We start from the raw sequence: 24834 nt of genomic DNA, 5'->3' as shown, positions 1-24834 counted from the left end.
GTGCAGAGTCTGAAACTCCACAGCTTGATAATTGGCGTCGCTCTAGTGGGAAGGGCGAATTCCCAAGAGCAGAGAGCGAGGCCCAAGGGGTCCTCGGGCCACAGAGGGAGAGGCAATTCCCCTGCTGGGAGGACATTTGGTAGAGGCTGTGCGGCCCCCCAACATGCAAAGGTCCCAGCAGACCCTGGGGAACCACATTTGCTGGTGTTGGAACAAGGACGTTAAGGGGGAAGTCTCATGTCAGATGTGTGTTGTGATTTTCCATAATCCCCGAAATGCTGCTGCTACACGATTGTGTGAACTTTTTCTGGGGCAGGCTGGCACCTAGCCACAGTCTCTGGGCATTGGCCGCAGCATGATCCCACGAACATTCCTGGGGTCAGGTGGGCACCCAGCCATTGCTTGGTGAGATCCTCCCTTGGAGGGTGAGAACAGGTCATAGCCGCAGTCCTTCAGATGTGAGGGGTTGGGAAACAGCTGCATCTGAGATAAAACTCAGGAGGGAGGTGGAGCCTGGCAGCCTGACGGCTTGGTCACAGACAGTGTAAAAGCTGGAGTGGACAGAAGCCAAAGACAAAGGCAGGTGCTTGATTGCCAGGAGGGGAGAAAACAGAGCTCTGATACTAGAGACTGGGTAGCTGGGTGACATCATTTTCACCCCTCCCATGTATGCACATACACGACTACATGCACCACAACGGTCCACCCCGGTAAACTAAGCAGCGCCATCTAGTGAAGAACAGAGCACTAAGCCCCACCCAACTGGGCCAACTATGCTCTTGAGGAACATCACAAGTCTCTCTGCCTGCTTAGTTTACAGACCATAAAGTGCTTCATAGTTTGACTTCTAGGGGAAACTGATGTAATTTTAATAATATTTTAGTCTGTTTGCTGGTCCATCTATTTAATTTTTTTCTTTTTCTTATTCTTGAATACAGAAAGAGAAAAAAATTATTTTTATTTTCCATTTTTATTAAAAAGATTTTTCTTTAATTTTTTTCTAGTATGTTTTTTATTTTTTTGTAAATTTTTTAAATTCTAGTTTATGTTCATCATTTCGTTTTGTTCTATTTTACTGTATTCATTTTTTCAAATTTTCAAATGTTTTCCTTTTTATTTTTTATTTTTTCCTTTTTTTTTTTTCTTATCTTTTCCTTTTTTCTCTAATCTATCAAGCTCCTTTCAACAAGCAGACCAAAACACACCTAGGATCTACCATCCTTTATTGATTTTTTTGTGTTGTTTTTAATTATTTTTTTTCTCTGTTAATTCCTTTTCTTCCTTCAAAATGACAAAATGAAGGAATTCACCCCAAAAGAAAGAACAGGAAGAAATGACAGCCAGGGACTTAACACAGATACAAGCAAGATGTCTGAACCAGAATTTAGAATCACAATAATAAGAATACTAGCTGGGGTTGAAAACAGAATCCCTTTCTGTGGATTCTAATTCCATCCTAAAGTAGTAGAATACACATTCTTCTCCAGTGCACATGGAACATTCTCCAAAACAGATCACATAGTGGAACACAAGAAGTAAAAATGAGTCAGGATGAAAAAAAATTCTATAACTGAGCTACAATCTCAAATGGGAGCCACAGCGGCAAGGATGGATGAAGCATAGAAGTGAATCAGCGATACAGAGGACAAACTTCTGGAGAACAACGAAGCAGAAAAAAAGAGGAAGACTAAGGCAAAAGAGCACGATTTAAGAATTCGAGAAATCAGGGACTCATTAAAAAGGAGTAACATCAGAATCATAGGGGTCCCAGAAGAGGAAGAGAGAGAAAAAGGGGTAGAAGGGTTATGTGAGCAAATCATAGCAGAAAACTTCCCTAACCTGGAGACAGACACAGACATCAAAATCCAGGAAGCACAGAGGTCTCCCAATAGATTCAACAAAAACCGACCATCAACAAGGCGTATCATAGTCAAATTTACAAAATACTCAGGCAAGGAAAGAATCAGGAAAGCAGCAAGGGAAAAAAAAAAAAAAAAGTCCTTAACCTACAAGGGAAGATAGATCAGGTTCACAGCAGACCTATCCACAAAAAGTTGGCAGGCAATAAAGGAGTGGCAGGATATATTAAATGTGCTCAACTGGAAATATGCAGCCAAGAATTCTTTATCCAGCAAGGCTGTCATTCAAAATAGAAGGAGAGATAAAAAGTTTCCCAGAAAAACAAAAATTAAAGGAGTTTATGACCACTAAACCAGCCCTGCAAGAAATTTTAAGGGGAACTCTCTGAAGGGAGAAAATGCAAGGGAAAAAAAAAAAAAAAAAAAAAAAAAAAGACCAAAAGCAACAAAGACTAGAAAGGAACAGAGAACAACACAAGAAACCTCAACTCTACAATCAACATAATGGCAATAAATTCACATCTTTCAGTACTCATTCTAAACGTCAATGGACTAAATGCTTCAATCAAAAGACATAGGGTATCAGAATGGATAAGAAAACAAAATCTGTCTATATGCTGTTTACAAGAGACCCACTTTAGACCTAAAGACACCTTCAGATTAAAAGTAAGGATATGGAGAATAATCTACCATGCTAATGGTCACCAAAAGAAAGCCGGATTATATCAGACAATCTAGACTTTAAAATAAAGACTGTAACAAGAGATGAAGAAGGGCATTATATCATAATTAAGGGGTGTATCCACCAAGATCTAACCATTGTAAACATTTATGCTCCAAATGTGGAAACATCCAAATATATAAATCAATTAATCACAAACATAAAGAAATGAATTGATAATAATACCGTAATACTAGGGGACTTCAACACCCCACTTACAACAATGGACAGATCATCTAAACAGAAAATCAACAAAGAAACAGGGCTTTGAATGACACACTGGACCAGATGGCCTTAACAGATATATTCAGAACATTTCATCCTAAAGCAGAATACACATTCTTCTCCAGTGCACATGGAAAATTCTCCAGAATAGATCACACGGTGAGACACAAATCAGCCCTCAACAAGTACAAAAAGATCAAGATCATACCGTGCATATTTTCAGGCCACAACGCTATGAAACTCGAAACCAACCACAATAAAAAATGTGGAAAGATAACAAATACTTAGAGACTAAAGACCATCCTACTAAAGACTGCACAGGCTAACCAAGAAGTTAAAGAGGAAATTAAAAAGTATATGGAAGCCAATGAAAATGATAACACCACAGCCCAAAACCTCTGGGATGCAGCAAAGGCAGTCATAAGAGGAAGTATGTAGCAATCCAGGCCTTCCTAAAGAAGGAAGAAAGGTCTCAGGTACACAACCTAACCTTACACCTTAGATAGCTGTAAAAAGAATAGCAAATAAAACCCCAAACCAGCAGAAGACAGGAAATAATAAAGATTAGAGCAGAAATCAATGCTATCAAAACCAAAACAAAAAACAACAACAACAACAACAAAACAGTAGAACAGATCAATGAGCCAGGAGCTGGTTCTTTACAAGAATTAACAAAATTGATAATCTCCTAGCCAGTTTGATCAAAAAGAAAAAGGAAAGGACCCAAATAAATAAAATCAAGAATGAAAGAGGAGAGACCACAACCAACACAGCAGCAATACAAACAATAAGACAATATTATGAGCAATTATACACCAATAAAATGGGTAATCTGGAAGAAACGGACAAATTCCTAGAAACATACACACTACCAAAACTGAAACAGCAAGAAATCGAAAATCTGAACAGACCATAACCAGTAAAAAAAAAAAATCAGTGACAAAAATCTGCCAAAAAAGAGAGTCCAGGGCCAGATGGCTTTCCAGGGGAATTCTACCAAACATTTAAGGAAGAGTTAAAGCCTATTCTCTTGAAGTGTTCCAAAAAACAGAAATGGAAGGACAGCTTCCAAACTCTTTCTATGAAGCCAGCATCACCTTGATTCCAAAACCAGACAGAGACCCCACTATAAAGGAGAACTGTAGACCAATTTCCCTGATGAACATGGATGCAAAAATCCTCAACAAGATACTAGCCAACCAGATCCAACAATACATTAAGAGAATTATTCACCACAACCAAGTGGGATTTATACCTGGGATGCAGGGCTGATTCAATATCCACTAAACAATTAACGTGATGTATCACATCAATAAAATAGAGGACAAGAACCACATGATCTTCTCAATAGATGCAGAGAAAGCATTTGACAAAATACAACATCCTTTCTTGATAAAACCCTCAAGAAAGTAGGGATAGAAGGATCATTCCTCAAGATCATAAAAGCCATACATGAAAGATCCACCGCTAATATCCTCAATGGGGAAAAACTGAGAGCTTTCCCCCCTAAGGTCAGGAACATAACAGGGATGTCCACTCTCACCACTGTTATTCAACATAGTATTGGAAGTCCTAGCTTCAGCAATCAGACAACAAAAAGGAATAAAAGGCATCCAAATCAGCAAGGAGGTAGTCAAACGTTCACTCTTCGCACACGACATGATACTCTAATGGAAAACCCAAAAGATTCCACCTAAAAACTGCTGGAACTGATTCATGAATTTAACAAAGTAGCAGGTTATAAAGTCAATGCACAGAAATAGGTTGCATTCCTATACCCCAACAATGAAGCAACAGAAAGAGAAATTAAGGAATCAATCCCATTTACAATTTCACCAAAAACCATAAAATACCTAGGAATGAATCTAACCAAAGAGGTGAAAAATCTGTACACTGAAAACTATAGAAAGCTTATGAAAGAAATTGAAGAAGACGCAAAAGAGGAAAAATATTCCATGATCCTGAATAGGAAGAACAAATATTGTTAAGATGTCAATATTACCCAAAGCAATCTACATATTCAATGCAATCCCTATCAAAATAACACTAGCATTCTTCACAGAGCTAGAATAATCCTAAAATTTGTATGGAACCAGAAAAGACCCTGAATAGCCAAAGCGATCTTGAAAAAGAAAACTAAAGCTGGAGGCATCACAATCCCAGACTTCAAGATGTATTACAAAACTGTAATCATCAAGACAGCATGGCTGGCACAAAAACAGACACTCAGAGCAGTGGAACAGAATAGAGAACCCAGAAATGGACCCACAAACGTATGGCCAACTAATCTTTGACAAAGCAGGAAAGAATATCCAATGGAATAAAAACAGTCTCTACAGCAAATGGTGCTGGGAAAACTGGACAGCGACATGCAAAAGAATGAACCTGGACCACTTTCTTACACTAGACACAAAAATAAACTCAAAATGAAGGACCTAAATGTTACAACAGGAAGTCATCAAAATCCTCAAGGAGAAAGCAGGCAAAAACCTCTTTGACCTCGGCCACAGCAACTTCTTACTCAACATGTCTCTGGAGGCAAGGGAAACAAAAGCAAAAATGAACTACTGGGACCTCATCAAAATAAAAATCTTCTGCACAGCAAAGGAAACAATCAGCAAAACTAAAAGGCAACCGACAGAATGGGAGAAGATATTTGCAAATGACATATCAGATAAAAGGGTTAGTATCCAAAATCTGTAAAGAACTTATCAAACTCAACACCCAAAAAGCAAATAATACAGTGATGAAATGGGCAAAAGACATGAAAAGACACTTCTCCAAAGAAAACATCCAGATGGACAACCGACACATGAAAAAATGCTCAACATCATTCATCATCAGGGAAATACAAATCAAAACCACAACGAGATACCACCTCACACCTGTCAGATGCCTAACATTAACAACTCAGGAAACAACAGATGTTGGCGAGGATGTGCAGAAAGAGGATCTCTTTTGCACTGCTGGAATGCAAACTGGTGCAGCCATGCTGGAAAACAGTATGGAGGTTCCTCAAAAAATTAAAAATAGAACTACCCTATGATCCAGCAAATGCACTACTAGGTATTTATCCAAGTGACAGAGATGTGCTGTTTCAAAGGGGCACATGCACCCCAATGTTTATAGCAGCACTATCAACAGTAGCCAAAGTATGGAAAGACTACACTGCCCATATGGAAAATGTCCACTGACCAATGAATGGATAAAGAATACGTGGTATATATACGTACATATGTATACATATACACATATGCATATACATACATATGCATTATATGTATATGTATACATATGTACATATACACATACATATATACATTTATACATACATGTGTACATGCATACATATGTACATACACATATATACGTATATATGTATGCTGCACACACACACACATATACACACAATGGAATACTACCAGGTGATGAAAAAGAATGAAATCTTTCCATTTGCAACAACGTCGATGGAACTAGAGAGTATTATGCTAAGCAAAGTAATTCAGTCAGAGAAAGAGATCATATTTTTTCACCATATGTGGAATCAAGAAACACAACAGATAACAGAGGGGAAAGGAAGGAAAAATAAAGGATTTTTTAAAACAGAGAGGGAGGCAAACCATAAGAGACTCTCAAATACAGAGAACAAACTGAGGGTTGCTGGAGGGGAGGTGGGTAGAGGAATGTGTTAAATGGGTGATGAGCATTGAGGAGGGCACTTTTTGGGATGAGCACTGGGTATCATACGTAAGAGATAAATCACTGGGTCTACTCCTGAAACCAAGATTACACTGTATGTTAATGAAATTGAATTTAAGTTTTAAAAAATAATAATGGTGAGTTGAAAGATACCGAAAATTTGTTCTTATAAGCAATAGATACTCTTACTGCTTCAGACAGAAAACTGGTTGATATAAAATCAAAAGGACATCATGATGATGTGGTAGTTAGTTAAGAGCAGGAATCTATAACTCAACTGCTTGGCTTGAATTCTAGCTTTGTCATTTGTGATTTTTGACCTCTCTGTGCCTCAGCTTTCTCATCTGCAACACAGGGATAACACTGTAGGGTTTTCATGAGGACTGAATGCAGTAACAGACTACAACCTAAAGCATAGTAAGTGCTACATGAATGTTGGCTATTGTAGTTTGTGGAGTTCCAGGGAAATTCCAAGCTCTGACAGAGCCATGGAAGAATTATTTGAAAAGTTAAATGAAAATACTGAAAAGACAAGCTATCATCTGAGGAAGGTGTTCTATGTTGGAAAAAAAGTATTTTAGAGGCAAACATCTTAGAAATTATGTATATCCAACTAAGAAAAATCAGTAACAATTATAAAGCAACAAATGATTGATAATTGGTTGGAAAGAAAAGAGAGGAAGAAGAGAAGAAAAAGGAGGAAAAGAATAGGTTGCCAGGGAAAGTTTTTCTGTTATTTATCATTCGAGAATTTCAAAGGCATTCATAAACACCAAAATCAGAAATAAATAATGTTGGAAAAGACAACTTTAATTTTTAATACTGTTAAAAGGTGCTTAGACAATGAAGTTCTTTGTTTCTGGAAACAGATTCCCAATGAAGAGATATCTTTTGTTTAAACTTCACTGGACACTTCCTTTTCTATATAAGGTCTTTAGGATCTTACAGATAGATATTTTATATTTTTTCATATATATGATTTATTACATATGTGATACATACATAAAGAAGTATAATAAAAAATGAACATGTATGGAACTGTCATCCACTTAACAGTTGGAATTGTATCTATACGTGTCCTTTCCCTAGCTCATTCATTCCCTAGCTTCTTTATCAATATACTGTTTAGCTGTTCTTATTTTTAAGCATTTTTTTTAAATGTTATCATGCTGTATGTATTATTCTATGACTTATTGTTCTCATTTAGCATTCAAGTATTCATCTATAATGATACATGAATGGTAACTTCATTTATTTTCACCTACATTGAAAAGATATTCCACAATTAATCATATTCCTGTCAATGGCATTTTGATTGTTTCAGATTTTTTGCTCTTACAAACAGTGCTACTTGGAACATTCTTGCATTTGTCTTTTTTTTCTAGCTTTATCAATCTATAATTGACAAATAAAAATTGTATGTATTTATGGTTAAAAAAAAAAAAAACAGTAAAGAAATAGGCAGAAGACACAAATACACGTTTTACCAAAGAAGACATCCAGATTGCTAACAGACACATGAAACAATGTTCAACATCACTTACCGTCAGGGAAATACAAATCAAAACCACAATGAGGTACCACCTCACATCTGTCAGAATGGCTAAAATGAACAACACAAGAAACAGGTGTGGGCAAAGACACAGAGAATGGGGAACCCTCTGACACTGCTGGTGGGAATGCAAACTGGTGCAGCCACTCTGGAAAACAGTGTGGAGGTTCCCCAAAAAGTTAAAAACAGAACTACCCTACAACCCAGCACTATTAAGTATTCACCCAAACGATACAGATTCGAAGGGGTACCTGCATCTCAATGGTTATAGCAGCATTATCCACAAGAGCCAAATTATGGAAAGAGCCCAAATGTCTACTGACTGATGAATAGATACAGACAATGTAGTATACACAAAGACACACACACACATACACACACCACTCATATACACAAAATGGAATATTACTCAGCCATCAAAAAGAATGAAATATTGGGGCGCCTGGGTGACTCAGTCGGTTAAGTGTCTGACTTCAGCTCAGGTCATGATCTCACAGTTTTTGAGTTCGAGTCCCGCATCAGGCTCTGTGCTGACAGCTCTGAGCCTGGAGCCTACTTCAAAATCTATGACTCCCTCTCTTTCTGCCCCTCCACCGCTCATGCTCTGTCTCTGTCTCTCAAAAAATAAATAAACATTAAAAAATTTTGTTAAAAAATGAAATCTTGCCATTTGCAATGACGTGGACTGAATTAGAGTGTATTGTATCACATGAAATAAGTACCTATGATTTCACTCATATGTGGAGTTTAAGAAACAAGCAGATGAACACATGGGAAGGGGAGGGGAAAAAAGATAGAGGGTGCCTGGGTGGTTCAGTCGGTTGAGTGTCCCACTCTTGATTTCAGCTCAGGTCATGATTCCAGGGTCATGGGATTTAGCTCTGCACTGCAAGTGGAGCTTGCTTAAGATTCTCCCTCTCTCCCTCTTCTCCTCTCCCCAGCTCCAGCCCTCTCTCTCTCTAAAACTTAAAAAAAAAAAAAAAATTAATATTTTATCAAAAAAAAGAGAGAGAGAGAAAGAAAAATGCAAATCAAAACCACAGTGATGCACTTCACACCCAGCAGGATGCCTATAATCATTTAAAAAAAAAAAAAAAAAAAAAAGGAAGTAACACATGTTGGCAAAGATGCAGAGAAATCAGAACCCTCACTGCTGGTGGGAATGCAAAATGTCACTGTGGTAAACAATTTGGCAGTGCCTCACTAAACTAAACAGAATTACTGTATGATCCAGCAATTCCACGTCTGAGTATATAACCAACAAAATGGAAAGTGAGTGTTCAAACAAAAAGTTGTACACGAGTTTACAGCAGCCCTATTCACAACAGCTAAAAGGTTGGGAACAAGCTAGGTGTCCAACAATGAATGCACAGATAAACAAAACATGATATATTCATGCAATGGAATATTCTTCATGCAAAGAAATGAAGTACTGATAAATGTTACAATGTATGCATATAGACACGCACAATGTATGTTCAAAGGATGAACCTTGAATACATTATGCTAAGACAAAGAAGCCAGACACAAAAGGCTGCATATTGTATGGTTCCATTTGTATGAAACATCCAGATGAGGCAAATCCATAGAGACCAAAAGCAGATTCATGGTTTCTAGGCCTAGGAGTGGGGGAGAATGGGGAGTGATTGGTTAATGGGTACAGGGTCTCCTTATTTAGGGTGATGAAAATGTTTTGAAACTAGACAGTGGTGATGGTTGCACAACACTGTGAATACACTATCACTGAACTCTATGCTTTAAAATGCTTCATTTCATGTTACGTGTATTTTACCACAATAAAAAAAAATAAGTTAATTTTAGAAAGAAGAATACTGAAAATAAAAAATAAGTGACTGATTTAAAGCTCAAATGACAAGCTAAACTCCAGACTGGACACAGTCAAAGAAAAATTAGTAAACTGGAGGATCCCCTCAGGGCACAACAAAGAGAGAGAAAGCAACTGAGATACCATATCATGTACACTATTCATTTGTTTTATAGACCCTTTGCATAAAATATAAAGAGGGCCAACTAATGTATCAACATTTCTGAATTTGTAGACCCCAAATCAATACGGTTTTAAAATATTCCTATTTTAAACGTCACTGCACAAGAAAAAGGGGCTGACCCCTCAATTCACGACAAAAGTATGAAGAGGGCTCAGGAATTGAAATAAAAGGGGTAAAGGGGAATAAAGACAGGTGGGAGAAGGAGCCCAGAGAGGAAGCAGCTGAATGGGACAGCAGAGCCACTGCCTGTCCTCATCACCCTGGGCCCAGGGACGCTCGTCACACAAAATAACTGAGTGCCTACAGTGTATAAGGCACTCTGCCATTATGCAGGGTACTGGACCACCACCACAATGATGACACTGGTTTTAAGGGGGCCCCAGACAGTTAGGTAGGGGAAGGAGAACTGGTAAAAGGAGGCTGTTGTTCACCTTGGAAAATCAACTAAGCCAATCAAGGAATCATGAAAAGCTAGGATTTAAAAACAAAAACGGATATGGTTTTGCCATTTGGGCAAACGGAATGTAAACTGTAGCCACAGAGATGATGCAGTTAGTCTAAGTCTGAGACCTAAAAGAGACAGGCAGAAATAAATAGGGAAGCTGGTTAGCCAATCACTGAAGAGAATGAATGAAAAGGAAGGAGTGACAGAAAACTAACTGATTTGACCAACATCAGTCACACATATGCATCACACTTCACTAGAGCCATCGGCCTGTGTCGCCATCCACCAGTCTTGCCATTTATTTACTATTATTTTTTTAAGTTTATTTATTTACTTTGAGAGAGAGAGAGAGAGACAGAGCACATGAGCAGGGGAGGGGCGGAAAGAGGGGGGGGTGAGAGAGAATCCAAGCAGGCTCTCTCTGCACTACCAGCACAGAGCCCGACATGGGGCTCAAAACACGAACTGCGAGATCCTGACCTGAGCCAAAGTCAAGAGCCGGACACTTAACCGACTGAGCCACCCAGGCGCCGCTTGCCATTTATCATCAATGAAGATGTGATCCCACGTTACGATTTCCTAAATTTACATCAACAGTAATGCCTCTGGCATCACAGCCCTTGCCAAAGTATACAAAACAGGCTTCCACTGAAAGCTCACTCAGGCTGCTAACGTGCTTTATGCAGTAAAAAGAGTAGAAAATTAAACAAATCTATAAACTAAATTAAACAATAACCACAAGCAAACACTAGATGTGGGCTTCCTCCTCCTGTGCTTTCTCTTTGCATTACGAACCTTTAGGAGACCTGGACATAATGGATGCCCCACGGAGTGAACAGAGCTGAGGCAATCACAAAGCTGCTGCACTCCTGAAATGTCGTTCAACGTTTTTCTAGCCCTTTGCAGCCCACAACAGATCAGTCCCCACAGAGAATACACAGGTAGCTCTTTTTAATGTCATGGCAGCTTTGGATTTGCTCAACGAAGCCTGCAGGTGATTGCTTTCCTAGGCCCATTACAAATGTCTCAGAGTTGGAACAAGAAACAGAGATCTTGAGAGCAGAGATCTCTCTTTTCAATTATTCCATTTTGGTATAACACTTACTTTTTCCTAACTATAAAAGCAATGCATGCTCAATACTCAACTTTAGGAGCATTTAATGCCTCCCACTGAACATTACTTTCAGCGCCCATCTGAAGGATGGGGATTCCCAAGGGGCTGCTGAGGGGCACATTTGAAACCAGTTTCCTGGGTCCACTCAGTCTGAGTGTCCAATAAAGCACCCTTAACCTCTGGCTCATCCTGCAGTAGAGGGCAAAAACTGATGAATGTATGCATTAGGTTTATCACCCCTAAAGCAATTACTGGAAGAAGAGCCAGAGAACAGGAAAAACCCTTTGAAAGCACCAGAGTTATGAACTGTGCAGGATTAAAAATGGCCACAAACTCTGACATTCCTTCTGTTGCAAGGTGGGTCTACATCCCTCTCCTGGAATCTGGATGGGCTATGAGACTGCTTTGGCCAATAGCATATGGCAGAACTGATGCTGCACCCCTTTCCGGGCCTGGCCTCAGGGGGCTGGCACTTTCTTCTCCTGTCTGTTGAAACACCTGCTCCTGGAGTGCTTGTAGTGGGAGAAGCCAGCTACAATGTTAGAAATCCAATCACCCTGGGGCGCCTGGATGGCTCAGTTGGTTGAGCATCCAACTCTTGACTTTGGCTCAAGTCATGATCTCACAGTTCGTGAGTTCAAGCCCCCTGTACATCTCTGTGCTGACAGTGCAGAGCTTGCTTAGGATTCTCTCTCTCTCCTTCTCTCTGCCCCTCCCCTGCTTGCTCGCGTGCACTCTCTCTCAAAAAAAGGAAAGAAAGAAAGAAAGAAAGAAAGAAAGAAAGAAAGAAAGAAAGAAAGAAAGAAAGAAAGAGAGAAAGAGAAAGAAAGAAAACTACCCTGTGACTACCAGGCTATGAGAAGCCCAAGTGATGGGGGGAGACCCTGGAGGATAAGGTGGGAGGAGGGGAGGAGCAAGATGCACACAGGCCATCTTAGAAGTAGATACCCCAGCCCCAGCTAATATTAAATGGATCAGAGACAAGTGCCCAGCCAAGCCCCCCCTCAATTCCTGACCCACAAAAGGAAAACAGAATGGTTATTTTTAAGCCACTGAATTTTGGGGTGGTGTGTTATGCAGCAATAGCTAACAGGAGCAAAAGGCAAGGTAGGCAAGTTCTTGAGAAGAGGAGATGCCCTCACAAAGCCAAAGGGTCAGGCGGCCAGCCAAATGAGAGCAGAGTGGGGGTGTGCCACAGCAAAAGCAAAGAGGGTTCCAAACAGACTACACCCAAACAGGCCAAAGGTGCTGAGAATTCTGGTCATGTAGGTGTGTGGGTCAGCCTGGTTTTCAAGGACCAACTCAAGGCCAACTGGGGCAGAGCAGGCCTCAAAGAGCCATTTGGGGTAATTATGCCACTAGCCCCTCCCTCCCAGGTGCCCAGAAAAGAGACACAGGTGAAAAGGACACCCTCATTAATTGCGCACACATCTATGACAGTCCCCTCTCCATCCCCTCTATCCCCACTGCTAGGACTGCCTACTCCTCTTGCCCACACCCCTTCTATTTATCCCACCTCCCCACGGCTACCAAAAAAGCAACTGAAAGACATACAATGGCACTTTCAGTAGCCTTCCAAGAGCCACTTCTTCCATCCCCCTTCCCAAGAGCTCCAGACCTCCACTGTGACTCCGGTGATCCTCAGGAAGTCAACTCCATAGGCCACGAAACACATGACCTAAGCTGAGCCATGCAGTCCATCCCATACTGGTTCAGAGTTGACATACAACCTACGCTGGCCCAAAGTGACCTTCAGGACTTCTGCTTGACATGAAGAGACAAAGGCTCGTTCTCCTTGGGATGGTAAGTTGTGAAGACTGCAATCATCATGGCCATCCTGCAGAAGGCCAGCCTGAAGACAAGGCTAACACACATGGGAGAAAGCAGGGCTCAGCGAATCCCAGAGAAACAGTCACAGCAATGACAGAAGGAATGCAGTGCAAGCTGAACCTGAACTCATCATACCTCTGCATTCTTCAGTCATATAGCAATACACCCTGTTTCATTTAAGTCTGGCAGGGGTCCAAGTGGGCGGGGGTCCAAGTGGAAGAGTTGTGGCTGGTGAGGAAATGCCTGAAAGCACATGAGCACTGGGTGTGAGCACTGGGTGGGAGGGACAATCTTCCCTCTATTCAATCCTTAAAAAGTAAGAGAAACAATAAAATTTAAAATAAAGTTCAATCACTGAAGAGGAAGGGAGTGAAAATAAATGCTAAATCTAACTAAATCAACAGCCAACACATGAAAGCAAGCTAAGTGTCTACTGATAGATGAAAGCATAAAAAAGATGTGGTCTGGGGAGGGGGGCGGGGGTGGGGGGGCTTGGGTGGCTCAGTTGGTTGAGCCTCTGACTCTTGATTTCAGCTCAGGTCATGATCCCAGGGTCGTGGGATCGAGCCCTGCATCAGGCTCCATGCTGAGCGTGGAGTCTGCTCTAGATTCTCTCTCTCCCTCTGCCCCTCCCCTGCTCGTATGCTCTCTCTGAAAAAAAAAAAAAAAAAAAAAAAATTAAGAATAATAACAAAACCATTTTAAAAAAGGATGTGATATATATACACAATAGAATACTATTCAGCCATAAGAAAAGAAGGAAATCCTTCCATTTGCAAGAACATGGATGGACATTAAGGGCTTTCAATCAGACAGAAAAAGACAAATACTATACAATCTCACTTATACATGGAATCTAAAAAACCAATCTCATGGATACAGAGAACAGATTGGTGGTTGCCAGAGGCAGGGGGTGGAGAGTGGGTAAAATGGATGAAGCTGGTCAAAAGGTTCAAACTTCCAATTGTAAGATAAATTCTGGGATATAAGATATGGCATAATGACCAAAGTTAACAATACTGTATCACATATTTGAAAGTTGCTAGGAGAGTAGATCTTAAAAGTTCTCATCACAGGGGCGCCTGGGTGGCTGGTTAAGCATCCAACTCTTGACCTTGGCTCAGGTCATGATCTCACAGTTCGTGAGTTCAAACCCCAAGTTGGGCTCTGTACTGACAGTACTGAGCCTGCCTGCGATTCTCTCTCCTTCTTCTCCTACTGACGCTCCCACCACCCCCCTCAAGAATAAATAAATAAACTTTGTTCTGGTTGAATTACTTATTTTTGAGAGAGAGCATGCATGCATGTGTGCAAGCGGGGGGGGGGGGGGGGGGGGGGAGGGAGAGAGAGAGAGAAAATGAATGAATGAATATCCCAAGCAGGTTCCACGCAGTCAGTGCAGACCCCAACATAGGGCTCGATCTCACAAATCATTAGATCATGACCTGAGGGGAAATCAAATGCGACACTTAACTGACTGAGGCACCCAGGTAACCCAAATAAATAAAGCTAAAAAAAAAAAAGTTCTTATCACAAGAAAAGTAAAACTGTAACTATGTGAGATGATGAACATTAACTGAACATTAGTGATCATTTCACAATATACCCACATATCAAATCATCATGTGGTACAACTAAAACTAATGCTAAAACTAACATATGTCAATTGTATCTCAGTAAAACTAGAAAAAAATTTTAATTTTTTCCAAAAAACAAATTAAACTACTTTAAGTCTTAAAATTGCTGAAGTGGCCCTGAGAATCCTAAAATAAAGAAAATATAGGGGCACCTGGGTGGCTTAGTCGGATAAGCATCCGACTTCAGCTCAGGTCATGATCTCACGGTTTGTGGGTTTCAGCCCCACATCAGGCTCTGCACTGATAGCTCAGAGCCTGGAGCCTGCTTCAGATTCTGTGTCTCACCTCTCTCTCTCCCCTCCCCCACTTGTGCTCTCTTTATTTTAAATAAAATAAACTTTAAAAGAAAAAAAAGAAATAAAATGTATTCATTAGCAATTTGTTTGTGTTCCAACATCCCTTCAGCTCTCGGGGGGGTGGGGGGGGGCTCTCCATATTGGAGCTGGAAGCCAAAACCTCAAAATTAACCAAAACATAGCAAGTGTGTACAACATGCTCTCTGCATCTTGTTCCATCAAAGACCACAAAAGAGATAAAAAGCTGAAAGAACAAGAGAGACCCTACTGATATCACTGTAGTTGTTTCTGAAAGCCTGAAGGACTTGGAAATAAATTGATTAAAACTTTTTGTATAAATCACATCAATTTTTCATCAAAACAATCAGATATATCATATCCCCACAAACTTAAACTGTGACTCATTATAAAATTATATTGTTAACAGTACACTGCTTCAGGCACTTCACAGAATTACCTGGACAAAATACACATCATTTCAAAAAGTAAAAGGCACATGGGTGCCTGGGTGGCTCAGTTGGTTAAGTGCCCAACTCTTGATTTCAGCTCAAGGTCATAATCTCACAGTTCATGAGTTCGAGCCCCACATCAGCTCCATGCTGACAGTGCAGAGCCTGCTTTGGATTCTCTCTCTCCCTGTCTTTCTGCCCCTCTCCGACTCATGCAGTGCTCATGTGCTCTCTGTCTCTCTCAAAATAAATAAGTAAACTTTATTTAAAAAGTAACAGGAACACAAAACACCTAATACTACACAAAACACTCCTCTTTAAGGACTCAGGTGAATGCTCATTTGTTTTCACTTGGGCATTCCTTAACAAGCACCAGTGTTCCGCCACCTAAAATGCCTTCACTTACACTCTTATGGTATTCCTTGTGCTCGTCCTTTCAAGGGACTTCAGAGTGTTCCAAAATTTGTCTGAGATTACTCAGCAATGGGATGATTCTACAAATACCAATCAGAGGAGACAATGATGATACCATTTAATCCCCAGCTCAGCAAAGAAAAATAATTATTCAGAAGACTTAACTACTGAATTTTGGAAGAAATATGTTTGCAGCAAGGCCATGCAGAAGGAACCCCGTTGACACAGGGTGGGAGAAAACACTGGAGACATCCATGACCAGACTTGTGAATGGAGCTCTAAACTTGGATTATTTCCAGAAGAGGCAAATACATTCCGTTCAACCAGGACCCAAGTAAAGAGTGGGATTTAAGGCAGGGATGTCCTGATCATGGCAAAGAGACACCTTACACAAGTGAGAAATAAGATAAAAGGAAATGCCAAACAGGAATAGGAATATCACTCTTCTAAACGTAAGTAATCTGATGAGCTGATAATCCTCAATGTGGGGCTTTGCTACAGAGCTTCAAGATTAGGCAGTAACTTTTCTTACTTAAGGTTGAAAACAGATACAATAAATAAGGGATCAGGGTTTGTTTCTTCCAGAGAAAGTCAAAGTATAGGAGATACCACAGAGTTAACTTGTTAACAACTCTTAGATGTCTATAAAAGGGTATGATGGCAGCAAAAGAAACTGTAATTAGATATTGAGACATTCTTAGGAAAGTCTCACACTGAGATGTATTACCAAAGGAGGCTAAACATTCTAATAACTGAAGAAAAAGACAAAACATGATGGTATTAAATGCAATCTGCCCTCCAGAAACCTGAAAACAGACTAGAAATGAATGGTCCCCTTTTTAAAAAGACACATAATTTCAGATTCATAATTCTCCCGTAAACCAAGACCACTAGAGCAAGGCATTTTCTAGACTAAATCTCAAACTAGGTTGGCATTCCTTCCAATAAACAGTTAAGTAAAGACCTAAACCTTCACTATCCAATATGATAGCCATTACACACACACAGCTATTGGGTACTTGAAATGTGGCTGGTCCAAATTTAGATGGGCTATATGTATAAACTACACACCAGATTTAGATGACTTTAGCACAAAAAAAAGAATGAAAATTATCTCAATAACTTTTTATATTGATTAAAAGGTGAAATCATACTATTTTGGATATACTGAGTTAAATAAAATATACTTTTAAAATTAATTCCAGGGGCGCCTGGGTGGTTCAGTCAGTTAAGCATCTGACTCTTGACATCAGCTTAGGTCATGATCTCCCGGTTCGTGATTTCAAGTCCCACATTGGACTCTGCGCTGACAAGTGTGGAGCCTGCTTGGGATTCTCTTCTTCTCTCTCTGCCCCTTCCCTGCTCATGTTCTTTCTCTCTCTCTCTCTCTCTCTCTCTCAAAATAAGTAAATAAACTTTTAAATAAATAAGTAAATAAAACTAAATAAAATTAATTTCACTTGTTTCTTTTTACTTTTTTTTAATATGGCTACTAGAAATTTAAAATGACACGTGGCTATAGGGCGCCTGGGTGGCTCAGTCAGTTAATCGTCTGACTTCGGCTCAGGTCATGATCTCACAGTTCAGGGATTTGAGTCCCACATGGGGCTCTATGCTGACAGCTCAGAGTCTGGAGCTTGCTTCAGATTCTGTGTCTCTGTCTCTCCCTGCTTCTCCCTCACTCATGCTCTGTCTTTCTCTCTTTCTTTCTCTCTCTCTCTCTCTCTCAAAAATAAATAAAAAAAATTTTTAAATAAAATGCCACTTGACTCACATTTGTACCTGCATTGTCTTCTCTGTCAGACATCATAAGCAAGCAACATTAAACACCACTATATCAAACACACTTCTGGGTTGCTAAATATTTCAAATGTGAACAGAAGAATGAAAAAGGGTGGGGTGCCTGGGTGACTCAGCTGGTGAAGCGTTGCCTCTTGATTTTGGCTCAGGTCATGATCTCACGGTTCGTGGAATCACGTCCCAAATGGGGCTCTGCGCTGACAGCAAGGAGCCTGCTTGGAATTCTCTCTCTCCCTCTCTCTGCCCCTCCCTCACACATGCAGGCACTCACAGTCTCTCTCTCCCAAAATAAATAAATAAACATTAAAAAAATAAAGAATGAAAAAGAGTAAACAGTATCCGTGGCATTCAGAGAACTCCTACCACAACAGCAGTAGCAGCAGCCACTACGTTGTTTTAAGTGATAAGCACAAACAACAAACTTTCTGGAAAAAGAGATGCCATAATCGCAGATTCTCTTTTCGACCTGCCTAGAAGTATGCCAGAGACTCTCCTCTTGGGCAGCTCACCCTTCTGCCTACCTTTGATGAGCTCCGGCCTGTAGGTCTTGCGCAGCTGCTCCAGGAAGCTGTTGTAGAAGCTTTCTGCCTGCTCTGTGGGCATTGCCAGGTGAAAGTCAGGCTTGTTCCCCTTGAGCACGCACTGGAGGGTGAACTGGCTGATGCACAGCACCTCATACTGTTTGTCCATCACACTCTTCGACCAGTGTTTCCCACTCTCATCCTCAAACACACGCAGGTTTAAAATCTTTCTGACCCTAAGCAGGAAAACAGTGGTTAGAGAAACCTGAAGAATCATAAGCTCCCAACACACTCCATACCCCCAAAGTGTCACCTGTTGAAAAAGAACATAACGACAAACTCCTCTACCTCAGTAAAAAGAGCACCAGCTTCCAAGTCAGGTAGCCTAGATGATTTTTTTTTTAATTTTTTTCTAATGTTTATTTATTTTCGAGAGATAGAGAGACAGAGCATGAGCAGGGGAGGGGCAGAGAGAGAGACACAGAATCCGAAACAGGCTCCAGGCTCTGAGCTGTCAGCACAGAGCCTGACGTGGGGCTTGAACCCATCAACGGCGAGATCATGACCTGAGCCAAAGTCAAACACGTAACCAACTGAGCCACCCAGGCGCCCCACGTAGCATAGATTCTAATTTGAATTCAGGCTTTTTGCTAAATACATGTTCATGATCTTAGGCAAGTCAGTGAATTATCAGAGCTCCAGACCCTATGTGTAAGATGAACAACTGGACATTTTTTAAATGGATAAATGGTGCCCAGATCATACTGCTCAAACTGGAAACAGAAATCATTCATAAGAAAACAAGTTCCGTTTTGCATTAAGAGAATGGTTCATGGATATAGCAGCAAATAGGGACCGAGGCTGTTGGGTTCAGCTCTGCTGCTGACTTGGTGGGTATCATCTGACAAATTACTCTTCCTTGGCCCCCTCATCTGAAACACAGAGATAACCACATTAAATCAAACAGGACAGACAAAAAAAGTAACAGGGGCTCACTTCACAGAAACAAAATATCATGGAAGTTCCCAGTGTATGTATATACATAATTCAGATAGCTAGGCAGGTAGAAATACAGAGCTACAGATATATCCAGTACATATCCCATTCAAACAGAAATGACTTAGAAATCCGCCTCTTACATGTGCTCCAGTTCCTTCTGTGTATCTTCCAGAGAAATACCCAGCAACACACAGATTCCCCGTCCAATTGCACTTATTTGCTCTCCTCCAACTAGAAAGGAAACAAAAGAGGAAAGAAACTCAGAACCAAACAGGTGCCATGATGAACTTTTAAGTAACCACAAGAATGTTTAAACATCACACATACTTCTTAGAACTTCTTTGGTAAAGTCAGTGGGTATTGAAAAATGAGTTTCATAAATGCAGTAAGACTATCAAGATTTAGGTCCTTTCTGATTTTATATCTGGAATGAACGAGCTAACAACCATTAAGCTAACTTTTAGGGCCACATTTTCTTCTGTGTTACCTTGGGCAGGATACCTCAAACTTTCCATGATAGAGTTTGCCTATCTGTAAAAACACAAGAGTTTTCCTCCCCAGGGAATCCAGCCCAGCTGCACTAATTCTCTGAAAGGAGATGCTTGCTTTTCTTCAGAATTAGCAAATATGGTACATAATATACAGATAGTACAAAATAATAAACATTTATGTCAGAAAAAGAATTTTTCTACTTACTGCAAGAAGATAAATATATACACAAACCATAGTTTAAAAGTTAAGCTTCAAGTCAGCAAACTTCTATTATGTCCTAGTTTAGTACTCAAGTTTGTATTCTAAGCCAATGACCTCCAAATCCCTTTCAATCATGTACCTCATCCACAAAAAAACAAATCTCTAAACATATATTCCAAACATTTGTGCATGTATTTATAGTCAAATGCATAGCTCTACCACCATTAGGCAGTATCTCAGTGCTGGTTCAGTTCTTAAGCTAAGATCCATCATTGTTACAGTGAACCTAAATCCATATTTCAAATGTTAATCTTCATAACTGTCCATATTTTTGGCCAACTTTTTGCCAAATCTCATCATGTTACTGACATCTTGTTATTTTACCATCTATTAACCTAACATTCCAATCGGGAGAAGGGTCAACTCTGCCATTTTCTTGTTTGCGTCTGCTAGATAATATCTATAAATATATCTGAAAAGGCATCATAGACTGTAACATGTTATAATATCCAGCAAGTTAAGGAAAGAATGAGAAACCCCCCCCCTTCCTTCACCCTGACAAGGGATCACCTGCTATGCAGACCCCAGGGAAGCATCAGCATCAACCCATTCCAAACAAAGTATCAGTAAAGCTTAATTTCTCTTCTTTTTATGCTAAAAAAATATTTTCTTCTGTGCTACTTTTCTTACAATGGACTATGAATGATTTACTGTCCTTTGAGCCAATGACTCAGAAGCTGAAACAGGAATAATCTACCTGAAATAAGCAGTAAACAACTGGGGTGGCTGGCTTGTTGCTTTAGAACACAATCAAGCTTTATTTGTGCTTTAAATAAATCAATATTATTTTCTTACAATATCAAAATATTTTTCAAATTTTCCCCATAGTATGTTTTAAAAGCTTAAAAAGAATGGTTATTGAGTTATATCCACCATTAAACTAATGCATACACAACATAGAAAATTTGGAAAATATAAGAAACAGGAAGGAAAAAAGAACACCCAAAGACAAGCGCTTCAATATTTCAATAATTTCCCTTTGATATTTTCTCTATTCATACGTTTTACTTTATATTTGTTTTCAATTACTGCAATAACATACATAAATTTTTGTGTTCCACCTTTTCTCTTAACATTGCATAAGGATTTTTTCACGTTATAAGATTTTCCTAAACATCTTTTAATAGTTGCATCCCATCAAGTGGAACAGTTGCATTCCATCCAATGGACCAACTAACCATCTCATTTGGCTGGATATATGGCTTGTTTCAAAATTCTCACTTCAATAAATAACACTGTGGTGAAAATCTTTGAATACTAGACTTTACATTTTACAATTTAAAGCAGTTTTAGGTTCACAACAAAACTGAGCAAAGGTATAGAGATTCCCCTATACTCACTGCCCCCATAATGCATAGCTTCCCCATTGTCAACATCCCCCACCGAAGGGGAACATTCCTTACAACTGATGAACCTGCACTGGCACAACATTATCATTCAAAGTCCATAGTTTACATTAGGGTTCACTCTTGATGTGATATTCTATAGATTTGTTGGACAAATATATAATGGCATGTATCCACCTTACATTATCATAGAGTAGTTTCACTGCCCTGTAAGAATGCTCCATGCTCTGCTATTCATTCCTCTAAATCTTTTCCTATAATTAGGATTCTCTTCTTAGAATATTCTCAAAAGCAGAATCAGTATTTAAAGTGATTCAAATCACGATCTGAGGAGTTTCAACATTTTTATAATGTATTATTGCTTTAATAAGAAACAAATTATGCCCCAAAGCCTGTATATGACACAGTTAGCTGCTCTCTTATGCTAGAGTAGTTTTGCTCCCCACCTCCAGCGACAAGTAGAAGAACCAGAAGGTTCAAAAGGATCTTTTATTATAGGCAAATGGATTTTCAAGGGAAAAAAACTTGAGAATCGCCATTTTAGGCAACAGATCACAGGACTAGAAAAGACCTGAGATCTTTGGTCAATTTCCCATGTATACTGGCATCACCTCTGACCACTTCTTTGAGAAGAATTCACAACCTCTCAAATTAACTCATTCATTCAAACGCATTTCAGAACCTCTTCCCAACATGATTCTATTCAAATTTTAGCTGCTGAAGCTGAGGAATGGGACATGGTTACCACACTTTGCTGCCTGTGTAACCAAACAAATACATTTGAAGTGTTCCATAATAAAGCTTTTAAAATTAGATTATCACAATAACCATGCTAAGGCATCAAAATGTGCTTGACCAATCTCATTAAGTGAGCCTGCCATATAATAAAATATGAATCCTAACACTGTAGTCTGTCCCAACCATAAAATCAGAAGTGACATTTTAGAACCTCTGAAATAAAATGCCATTCATGTACAACCACATTTCAGTGAAGCCAGTCACATTCTAAAGGAATCAGAAAATGTCTTTCCATTACAATTGAACTAGAAGGCCTGCCTACCTTGAAGGTCCCTCCAGCACTGAGAAAGAATTCCATTTTATTCAAAACCTTCCCACAATTAATACCTGTATCTTTTTTTAATACCCTTAACTTGTTTAACAGGCAGGTTTGTTGGTTTTTAACAAGAGCATACAATTTAAATTGTAAATTAAAATCAAACAATTTAGCAAATCTCACAAAACACATGTTTTCAATATTCCAGATCAGCAGAATGAAGAGTTCAAGTAAGAGAAGATTAAAACTCTCCAAACTTCACTCATTGGTGATGACCATATGGAGTAGAATGTAAAATTTTGCTCAAAGAGGCAAAAAATCTTCTCATCTACTAATTTTCCCCGTTTCCGTGAATTTAAATATTAACTGAAATGCCAAAAAACCTTCGTTTTAAAATCCCATAAATCCCAATGCTATTCTGTTCCTTGCTATTTCAGGACCATATCCAAAACGAGTTAACAGAACAACTTAGAAATCACTAGGCAGGGTTGAAAAGTAGACCCTCTGAGGTAAATATATGGTTTTCCTGGGTTTGGTTGTTTCTTTACGGGATTCTGTTGCTTCGGTTTTTTTAGATTTATACTTTTATGGACATAAGAACATGTACTTGGTGTAGACTCTGCTGGAAGAAAAGTCTATCTGGAAATACTTGGACTGAGACAATACTATAATTCTGCAAAAACAAAACAAAACAAACCTGAGTCTAGAAGACAATCTAAAATTAGTCATTAATTTTTTTTAACATCTTTTTAACTGGGTTTGTTTTTAAAACGACTACCTTATATACATTAATCATCTGCACCCCTGATGTTCAAACTAGACTACAGTAGATCCAGCGATGACTAATGGTCGGGTGGCTTGGTCCACAAGAAACTGGTGGCAAAGAGAAACATTTCATCCAAGATTCTTTAGATTCTGACCCCATCCCTGCAGGGTTAGGCGAGTGAGAGGTGTCCTCACGCGGGGAACATTCTGTCTTATGGGGCGCTGGTCACGTGTACATAACTGTCACAACTCAACCGTAAGAACAACTCTTCATATCTGTGCATTTTATTGGCAGTCAAGCTCCATAAACATTGGGACATTTAGACAATGGGCAAAAATAGGAAATTTAAAATAGAACATTATAAAGGGGAGGGGGAGGGGGTCCTTGCTCCGGAAATGCTGCCTACGTGTTGTTTGTGCAACATTCCACCGAAGAACGGGCCGCGGGGATGCTCGGAAATTCTGCCACCCGGTAGTCAAGACCAAAACAAACAAACAAACAAAAACAAAAAACAAAACAAACAAAAAACGGTAATAATAAGGCGCGTTTAGCGTGAACCCAAAACGGAGCCCTGCAGCCAGGGCCGCGCCGGGGCCCGCCGGGCACGTGGACGGCTCTGCAGCCGCGGCGACGCCCGGAGCCGGCCCGGGGACTTGGGGCTGCGGGGGCCGAGCTCGCCAGGGCCGCTGGCGGCTGGAAGGGCCCCGGGGACGGCGCGGGGGAACCCTCGCGGGGGCGGCCGGGGACAGCCGGGAGCGGGGTCAGGGGTGGCTCCTCCCGGGCCCGGCCCCGGCCCCGCCCGACTGACCTGTGACGCTGGCCCGGGTGACGCGCTGCACCACGGCTTTCATGGCGGCGGTTGGGGCGAGTGGGGCGGCGCCGCGCTCCTTCCGGCCTCGCGACTCTGCGTGCGGCTCAGTGGCCGGCGCCCTCTGGGGGTGACACCAGGAAGCGCGCCGGATGGCCCAGTCAGACCCGGTTGGCGGCGGCCCTCCTACGTTGGCCACGCCCACCTACAGGTTGGCCTCGCCTGCATAGGTCACGCCCACCTGGTGATAGGCCCCGCCCCTCCCTCAGTCCCGCCCAGGCCACAGGTGGGCCCAGCTCGGACCCTGGGACCCAGAAACCCGCGCCCAGCTGTCACCCCCTACCCAGACTCAGTTGTGCCCAAACCGCAGTTTCTGCACCGGATGTTTCTCACATCTCCGACCTAAGAGCCAATCATCCCTAAATCCCAGCTTTGTTCTGAATCCTAATCCCGTGTTCCTCCTTCCACCCTTCCGTCCAGATGTTCCCAAATTCCTTTTCTCTTGTTTTCCTGCCTCAGTGCTTCTCAGAAACCAGA

At 40.6% G+C, this 24834-nt stretch overlaps 1 protein-coding gene across 1 annotated transcript in view; it reads right to left on the bottom strand.

Moving 5' to 3' along the window:
* The window catches only part of DTD1 (D-aminoacyl-tRNA deacylase 1), a 201742-nt gene extending 177274 nt beyond the window's left edge, over positions 1–24468 (bottom strand). The window contains exons 1-3 of the mRNA XM_042980969.1: positions 24298–24468; positions 19711–19801; positions 18572–18807 (exon numbers count right to left, since the gene is read on the bottom strand). Coding sequence (XP_042836903.1) covers positions 18572–18807; positions 19711–19801; positions 24298–24340 — 370 coding nt within the window. The 5' untranslated portion in view covers positions 24341–24468. The remainder of the gene's footprint in view (positions 1–18571; positions 18808–19710; positions 19802–24297) is intronic.
* Between the last annotated feature and the right edge of the window lie 366 nt (positions 24469–24834).

The sequence above is a fragment of the Panthera tigris genome, chromosome A3 (genome assembly GCF_018350195.1).
Source record: "Panthera tigris isolate Pti1 chromosome A3, P.tigris_Pti1_mat1.1, whole genome shotgun sequence".
NCBI lineage: Eukaryota > Metazoa > Chordata > Mammalia > Carnivora > Felidae > Panthera > Panthera tigris.
The sequence above is the reverse complement of the archived record's forward strand: the minus strand, read 5'-3'. Positions and strand labels throughout refer to the sequence as shown.